We start from the raw sequence: 8,412 nt of genomic DNA, 5'->3' as shown, positions 1-8,412 counted from the left end.
ATAAATTTTATGGTGATATTCTTACTAAAATTAACATTTTTATTAAATATTTCTAGAAATATTTTGAAATGAACTTTAAGTTCTACACGAAACTTTAAAATTTGGTTTTGTTTTGAACTTTAAGTTTCATTCATAAACTTATGTGTGACAAGTTATTTGATTTTTAATCTTTAGTAAATTTGTAGTATATGGTACACTTGATGCCTTTATATATGATGGCAAAATGATTAACTATTGAAATTATGTTTGGGGTTTAACTTTGATTAATAATAAAACTAAAAACAAAAAAAATTGTTTAAAAATATTTCTACAAATATTTAATAAAAATGTCAATTTTAGTAAGAATATTATACAAAAAGTAAATTGAGTCTCAATATAAGGAGGGACAACATTACTTCAATTTTTACAAAAATTGGGACTAAATTGAAACTAAAAACAAATATAGGGATCAAATTGAATTATTTTGTCACGTACCACAAATGTAGAGTGACATGTGTAAAAACAAAGTTAAAAAAATAAAAAAATCAAAAAAATAAAAAAACTTTAAATCGACATGTGACATTGACTAACACCGTTTGGTCAAGGTCAAAATTGATGGCAAACAAAATTGAATCATTAAAAAAACAAACAGATGGAAAAAAAAAATTAGAGAACCAATTTGACACTTCTTAATAAAAACTATGATAAAAAAAAGTGATTCAACTTTTTTTAATTCTAAGGTGCATCATATTTTATTGATTTTACCAATATTTCTAAATAATATTTCTAAATGAATTTTTACCCATTTCTATAATCCAATTTGATTGATAATTTGATTGAATGTATTTAGGAAAACTATAAATAAAAGTAAACCATTTACTTTATTTTCAGACTATTAAAATTAAAAATTATACTTTCGTTTTCTAACATTATGTGAAATCTATTGATTCACTATGTATATTAGTATATAATTACTTCAAATTGTAATAATTAGTATATTAGTATATAAGTATATAATGCCCTAAAAGGGATATTAAGAACAAAATTAGTAATTTCGAAATTCAAAATGATGAAAATCAAAGAAAATTATTTACACAAATTAAAACCAAAATTCATATATTATATAAGGACTCAAACGATTTTAAATTTTATAAAACAAAAAACAACTAATCAAAATCAAAACTCTCTCATTATCTACATATTATATATCTATAACTATATAATGCTTCAAATTTTTAGATTAATAATTATATATTTTTTTTAAAAACGTTGTATAAATTTCAATCATTATCCCAGACATACATAACTACACATATTTCACATTTTCCCAGCATACTTTAAAAAGTACCTACTTTTTTTTTTTTCACATTCTCATCTTTCCACTTTTTTTTTTCCATACTCGTAGACTAAAAAATAAAAAAGAAATAAAAAAACCCAACCCGACCCGTTTTAGGATCCATCCCAATCACATTGAATAACCCAAATTGTTTTCCCTCAGTGGCGCAATTCCGAGTACCAGTTCAACTTTAGCACATCGTAGTTTCATTACCTTGAACCAGAAATATATATAAAGAATCTTGATTGCACACTCCAATTGAATGAGAGGCGAAGAATGGATCAATCACAGAATCAGCGACCAGCTACATCGACAACACCTTCACGTTCTCTCCAGTTCCACCCTGCTCGTGGCCCCATTCTCGATCTCTTTAACCTCTACTTAGGACTCGGCGTATTTTCTCTTCTACTCTTCTTCGTTTTCTTCTTCTTCTTCTTCTTCTTCTTCTACTACTACTACTACTTCTTCTTTTCTTTCTTGATGCTTCTCCTTTCATTTTCACAGCGAAATAGCCGCAACAAACCCGAAGAGTCACTTCGTGAACCACCGTAAGTTCTCTCGCACTGATTATGACGTTTTTCTAAATTTGCTGCTGGAACTTTGAGAGTTTATCACGTTTGCACAGATGATTTTTTGACGTGAAGAACTGCTTTCACTCAATGGTTTATGCAAACGTGGTTATATGTTTTTTTCGATATTGAAATGTTCGAATGGTTTTATTCTTCATCTGCATAATAATAATTGTCATAACTATTATAGTTTCTGGAGCGCTTTGTTTTCTGAATTACTTATTGTACTTAGTTCTGAATGATTCTTTTCCATTTCATCGTTTTTATTTATTTCCCAAGGTTGGTGAATAGGAAATGTGAGAATTTTTTCTCTTGATTTTTACAATATTTAGGGTCTGATTGGATAAATTGCTTCAAACAAACATATATTTTACAATATTTGGGGTATGATTTGATAAAGTTCTTCGACGAAGAAAAGTTGAATTAAACTTGTCTATAAGTTAAAGTTAACTTATTAACAAGTTAATTTATAGAAATTTATCACATTAATTTTTTTAGAAGATGAATTTTAACTAAAATTTTCTTATGGAAAAAACTTATTTAGTTATTTTTTCTTATTTTGGCTTCCAAGAATAGGCATAATGATGAGTAGGGTTGTGTGTTATGCTTTTGTTTTGTGTTTTTCGCCTTCTTAAATTTTTCAAAGTTGGAATGATTACTTTCAGGAACAAGACCCAGAAACGTGTACACGCACTTAATCGGGAGCTTCCTCCACCAAATGAGCAATTCATTCTAGATTTTGAGCAACTCCAGAGCCAGTTTCCTGTGAGTTTGAAATTATACGGTGCAATTTTTGTTGTGTTGGCTTTGGTTTGTTTTAATTTAAAGGGGAATATGACATTTTATTTTATTTTAGAAGGATTGAGTGACTAATAGTTTGTCCATAAGCGTGATCTACTACAAAATTTGTGGCGTTGATTGATTTGTGTAGTCGACTTCACTATGTGGTAAAAACTTGGTTGATGTTGTTTATTTGTTGATGACGTGGTTTCTTTGCAGGACCAAGATCAATTACGCTCTGTTACAGAAGCAATTCTTATATCGCTTGTAGTGCAGTGTAGTGGCCATGGCCCAAGGGCAGACTTTCTTCTTTTTGTTTTACGGAGCTTGTGTGGTATTGGATGCATTAACTGGGACTCGCTTCTCCAGTCCCTTCTTTCTTCGGTTTCTTCTGCAGAGTTGCCCGTTGGTCAGCCGAGTCAAGCAGTGCCAACTGTTTCCTCATCGAGCTTATCACAGACGGGAATGCTGCCACCTCCAAGCACGATTGCTAATTCTTCTAATTTTCAGTCTTCAAATCCTGCATCTCCTTTGACATCTGTTCATGCTATTGGCTCCCCTGCTCAGTCAACTATTGAACCATTATCATGTGCAGCTATGTCTCCTGTCAAATCATCTGATATTTCCTCTGCTGGTCAACAATCTAAACTAAGAGGTGGTTCATCTGTTAGAAATAATGATATCAGTAATAGTAGCCTTCGTCAGCTATGTTGCAAGATTATTTTAATTGGTCTTGAGTTCAGTTTAAAACCACTGACTTATGCGGAAATCTTCAACCATATGCTAAATTGGTTGGTGAATTGGGACCAGAGGCAACAGGGAATCAATGAATCTGATGTTATAAAATCATGGAGACCTGACAAAGCTGTGATTGCGTGGCTACACAGTTGTTTGGATGTGATTTGGCTTTTAGTTGATGAGGGAAAATGTCGGGTACCCTTTTATGAATTGTTACGTAGTGATTTGCAATTCATAGAGAATATTCCTGATGATGAAGCATTGTTTACTCTAATCTTGGAGATCCATAGGAGACGAGATATGATGGCTATGCACATGCAAATGTTAGATCAGCATCTTCATTGCCCTACATTTGGGACTCATCGGATCCTGAGTCAGACGACACCTACTGTTTCAGGTGAAGCTGCAACCCACATGCGACTATCACCAATTACATATTCAAGTGTACTTGGAGAACCATTGCATGGAGAGGTGATGGATCTCATTTCCATTTCAAGATGTTTTTTAGTGATGTATGAGCATGTTTTTAAATACCAAGTACTATTATAATCATCAGTATCATGTTCAGGAAAATTGTCAGAGGACTAGTTAAGCATAGAAGCATATGCTATTAAGTACGTGACAGATTTCTTTGAGAACTTGCTTCACTCATGATATCTTGTAATTCAGACAACATAGATAGATACTTACAAAAACACTTTCTATCTGTTGTTGAAAAGATGGATATAATAATGATTGTTTTCTACTCCATTACTTGTACTGAAATTTTAACTGCAATATTTTGAGGCATCAGTAGTTAGGAAGTAACCACTTAGTCAATCAAGAGTTGAATACAAAAAATAAGGGCCTGGGAATGCTTATAATAATTCTGATGAATTTAATTTTAATTATTAGACGTGTATGCAGTCCATTTGGTGATAGAATGAAAGTTTCCCATTTCATTGTCTTTATTTTGCTATGCTGCTTATATTGAGTTGTAGTGTCTTTATTTTTTTTTTCCTAGACGTTCTTTTTACAATTATTGAAATAAGGAGCATATCTTGTATAATAAAGAATATCTATACCATATATGTATTATTAGTAATGGTTTTATTTATTCCCGTGTCATATCTGCATTATTAAGTATATCAAATCTCCTCTATTTATTGTTTTGCTTCCATTTTCTCACTATAAATAAAGTATCCGTGCTGTCCCAGAAATACATGTTTTCAGATCAGTGTCTTTCTCTTCTGTGTAGTTCAACAATTCCCATTTAGAGTGAAGTTGTTGATTCAGGATATGCCTCAGTTTAATCTACTTTTGAATTTCACTTAACGGTTTTGTGACTACTATTTGATTAGTGATAGCAGATTTAAGTAAAAAATTATGAGGATTGTGTATTCTTAAGCTCAAATTATTCATTGTGATCATATATTTTATTTGAAAAGGCTTTTGATAAGTGGTGGTTTGTGACATCCATCAACTAGCATAGGCTCTTTGAACCAATGAGTTTTCTATACTTCCATGCACAAACTGTAGCGTTGTTCATAACTTCAGTATGAAATATGGTTCTTATTTTTGTTATTTAGAAGAGGAAAGAGTTGTGAATCTCACAACTGGTTATTTGATTGCTATTTTGTTTTGAACATCCTCGTGCATGAAAGAGTTAGATGGTTTCACACAAGTTCTTAAATTGTGAACAAACAATTGGAGGTGTAGACTTAATTGATGTGTAATAGTGATGCTTTGCTTTATGGCTTTATCTATTGTGAGTTCTATCCTCTGGCAATCATATTGTAATTAAATATATAAATGCTTATATGTTTATTATTTTTGTTTTTATGTATGACTTCACCTCCTTGATATGTGTCATATATAATGGGCTTCGGCCCATATCTTTATATTTTCCTATTTATAAATGCATAACCCTATGTGCTCAATACACATTAGGGATTCGGCCTATGTCTCTCTTTCATTTCAACAATATGAAATAGCTATATTGGTTTGATTCATCTATTGTGTATGGACATTTGCTAATGTTTAATTTCTACAATCCATTTTTTATTTATGATTGATGGGATTTGTTTACCTGCCTTCTTTTCACTATTTCATTATTCTTGTTTGTATGATTAATTCTCATGGAAAGTCCAATGACTTTTCTCATTTAAATTCTTCTAGTTTCCTGTCTAATATCTGTTTTATTGGAATGTATTTTCACAACTGCGCATTTATTTCTTTTAGTTACTTGAATGTAGTTGACAGGTATGCAAATATTGTTTGCAACATACTGCATCTAACCAAGCTATTTTACACACTATGAGAATTTGTCCTGAATTGGTAATTTTGTCACTTAATGCTGTCTATAGGATATCGCAACCTCTATTCAGAAGGGAAGTTTGGACTGGGAGAGAGCGGTACGTTGTATAAGGCATGCTCTTCGTACTACACCATCACCTGATTGGTGGAGACGTGTGCTGGTGTTGGCGCCTTGCTATAGGCTTTCATCTCCAGTGCCAACGGCTGGTGCTGTTTTTTCTTCAGAGATGATCTGTGAAGCAACTATTGATAGAATTGTTGAACTATTGAAAATGACAAATTCAGGCAATAATCTTTTATCTCGCTATTTATAACTGTGTGCATTAGCTGTGTTGTACATAGAGTGCTGATGCACATTAATTGTTGTATTTTGTACATTCACTAATCTCCATCTTATGGGTAAACGACTATGCTTAAAAAGGGCAATAACAAATACCAGGTTAGCAAATATCTAAAGAATAAATATATTCAGAGATATTTTTGACCTCCTAATTGTCTATGATTCTTGAAACATTCCCCATCAAGTTGATAAATCAATACCAACAAACTTTTATTATTTGTAAACGATCTGAATTCAATACGACTGAATTGCAGTACCCTCCTTAAAATATCCAAATTGTCTTAATTGTATACCATTAGACTTATTCATATCTTTGAAAGTCTTGATGGGCTCATAAAACTTGGTTTTTATAAAAAGAAAAGTCTTTCAAAATGTTTTAAAATATTAATCCACTGCATCCTCTTAGCTTTCCTCTTGACTCCTTTTTTTTGGTTTTGTTTAATTTTTTTAGTTTGTGGAGGATTTCCTGTCTTCCCATTTTCAGCTGTTCCCTTTAATGAAATATGTTGTTACATAAAAAATGATTATATGGAAATGAGTGTACAGATTTGTTGGAGCATTTGGTTGGGACAGGAGTTCCTTATTTTCATACTGTCTTTTCCCTTTCAGATTTTGTTCTTTAGATTAGTTTATGGCCTCTCTCTGGTTCTATGCTGATGTTTACTGCAAGAGATTGGACAGCTATGCACTACTTTGTTTGCCTATTTTCTTTTATCTTTTTTCTAATTAGGAGTATTTTTACGTACTGATCTTCTCCACTCTATGATGTATATTCTCTCCTCTTCTAAACTTTAAGAATATAATATTCATTTATCCCAAAGGAAAATGATTGATTTTAGGGAGACTTTTGTTATCATATTCCAAAGCTGATTCTGTACATATCTTGCAGAGATAAATTGCTGGCAGGATTGGTTGGTCTTCTCTGATATATTCTATTTTCTTATTAAAAGTGGGTGCATTGATTTTGTTGATTTTGTGGACAAGCTGGTTTCACGACTTACAGAGGGTGATCATCATATACTTAAGACCAATCATGTGACCTGGTTGCTTGCACAGATAATTCGAATTGAGCAAGTTATGAATGCTTTGAACACTGATCCTAGAAAGGTAGTTAATTATAAGAAAAACCTTGTTATTTTATCTTGCTTCCATTATGGACAGACAGTAAACTGTAGATCTACTTTTTTTGTGATCCAAACATAAAACATTTTCTAATGTTCTGTAAATTACACATTTTTTCTGGCCTCCAAATTCTTATCAAGAATGCAATTTATCTTGATTCCATTATGGACAAACATTAAATTGTAGATGACATTGGTATATTTGAAGAGTTGTTGGAGAAACATCCCTAGGATTGGCAGAGTCATTTGGTGGTGATGAAAGAAGATTGAGAAAGGAGGAGAAGTGACTGCATATGTCCTGGTTAGAAGGAACAAGTAAAAAATGGACAAACTTAATGAAAAAGATAGCAAAAACAACATACTAGATAAGATAAACCGAAAACATTGTTTGTTACCCTTTTTGAGAGCAATGATATCCCGAAAAGACACATTTGAAAGGCTAAGGAGAGAGTTTATCTTGATTAGGTGTGAGGTTATATTCAAACATGTTGAACCAAAAACATGTGGGGAAAAACCGTATAGAGGAGAATGGGGAAGAAGCACAAAATGAGTTACATGATCATTAAGACAAATGATGACATTCAATTAATGAGATAACATGCTATTAGGACAACATGCTCCCAAAAATGATGAGGAACATGACTATGAAGAAGGGTCTAAGTGGTTTATAAAATGATAAGGGACATGACTATAAAGAATACCATTGGATGTCATGAACTGTTAGGATTCGTGGGACAAGTATTCCTAGGCATTTTAAGTGCAAAAATCACATGGATATACCAAATTGTTTTCCAATTTCATTGTCAAATGTGTGGAAGATAGAAAACAACTTTGATTGATTTTTCATCAACCAAATCTAAGTACATTAAAAATAATCATCAATAAAGGAAACACATTTAAAACCAAAGAGGTAACAGTATGAGCAGGATCCCAAGTATTACAGTATAAGAAAAAAAGGAGACAAAACTTGTTATTAATGCTATTAGAAAAGAGTGACGAATGTATTTATCTAATTGACCTGACCTACAATTTAAGCTTACACTTGGCGCCATCTTCTACAATTTTGTCAATCTAGGATATCCTAATTGCTCATGAATCATCATTGGAGAAATGGTAGATACACATACAAGTGTTGATGGAGAGAGATGGTAGAGGCCATGTGGCTGACGTCTGATGCCAATTGTTGGTCTCAATATCCAAACCTGCAAGGTGTTAGTATTTATAGTGAATTTGAGTTTAATGTTTTTGAATATT

The 8,412-nt window shown here is 32.1% G+C and overlaps 1 protein-coding gene across 2 annotated transcripts; it reads left to right on the top strand.

Moving 5' to 3' along the window:
- The first annotated feature begins 1,478 nt into the window (after window positions 1-1,478).
- Window positions 1,479-8,412, top strand: LOC114173557 (mediator of RNA polymerase II transcription subunit 23-like). Of its 2 annotated transcripts, XM_028058035.1 has the most exons (7): window positions 1,479-1,708; window positions 1,820-1,863; window positions 2,550-2,649; window positions 2,884-3,873; window positions 5,748-5,982; window positions 6,927-7,144; window positions 8,234-8,412. In XM_028058035.1, the coding sequence occupies exons 1-7, from the start codon at window positions 1,592-1,594 to the stop codon at window positions 8,273-8,275; spliced, it is 1,746 nt and encodes a 581-aa protein (XP_027913836.1). In that variant the 5' UTR covers window positions 1,479-1,591; the 3' UTR covers window positions 8,276-8,412. The 2 variants fall into 2 exon arrangements, with proteins under 2 accessions (XP_027913836.1, XP_027913835.1); XM_028058034.1 differs by lacking the exon at window positions 8,234-8,412 and having other exon boundaries at window positions 6,927-7,282.

Source organism: Vigna unguiculata, chromosome 2 (assembly GCF_004118075.2).
Source record: "Vigna unguiculata cultivar IT97K-499-35 chromosome 2, ASM411807v1, whole genome shotgun sequence".
Classification (NCBI taxonomy): Eukaryota; Viridiplantae; Streptophyta; class Magnoliopsida; order Fabales; family Fabaceae; genus Vigna; species Vigna unguiculata.
This window is presented reverse-complemented; position numbering and strand designations above follow the sequence as displayed.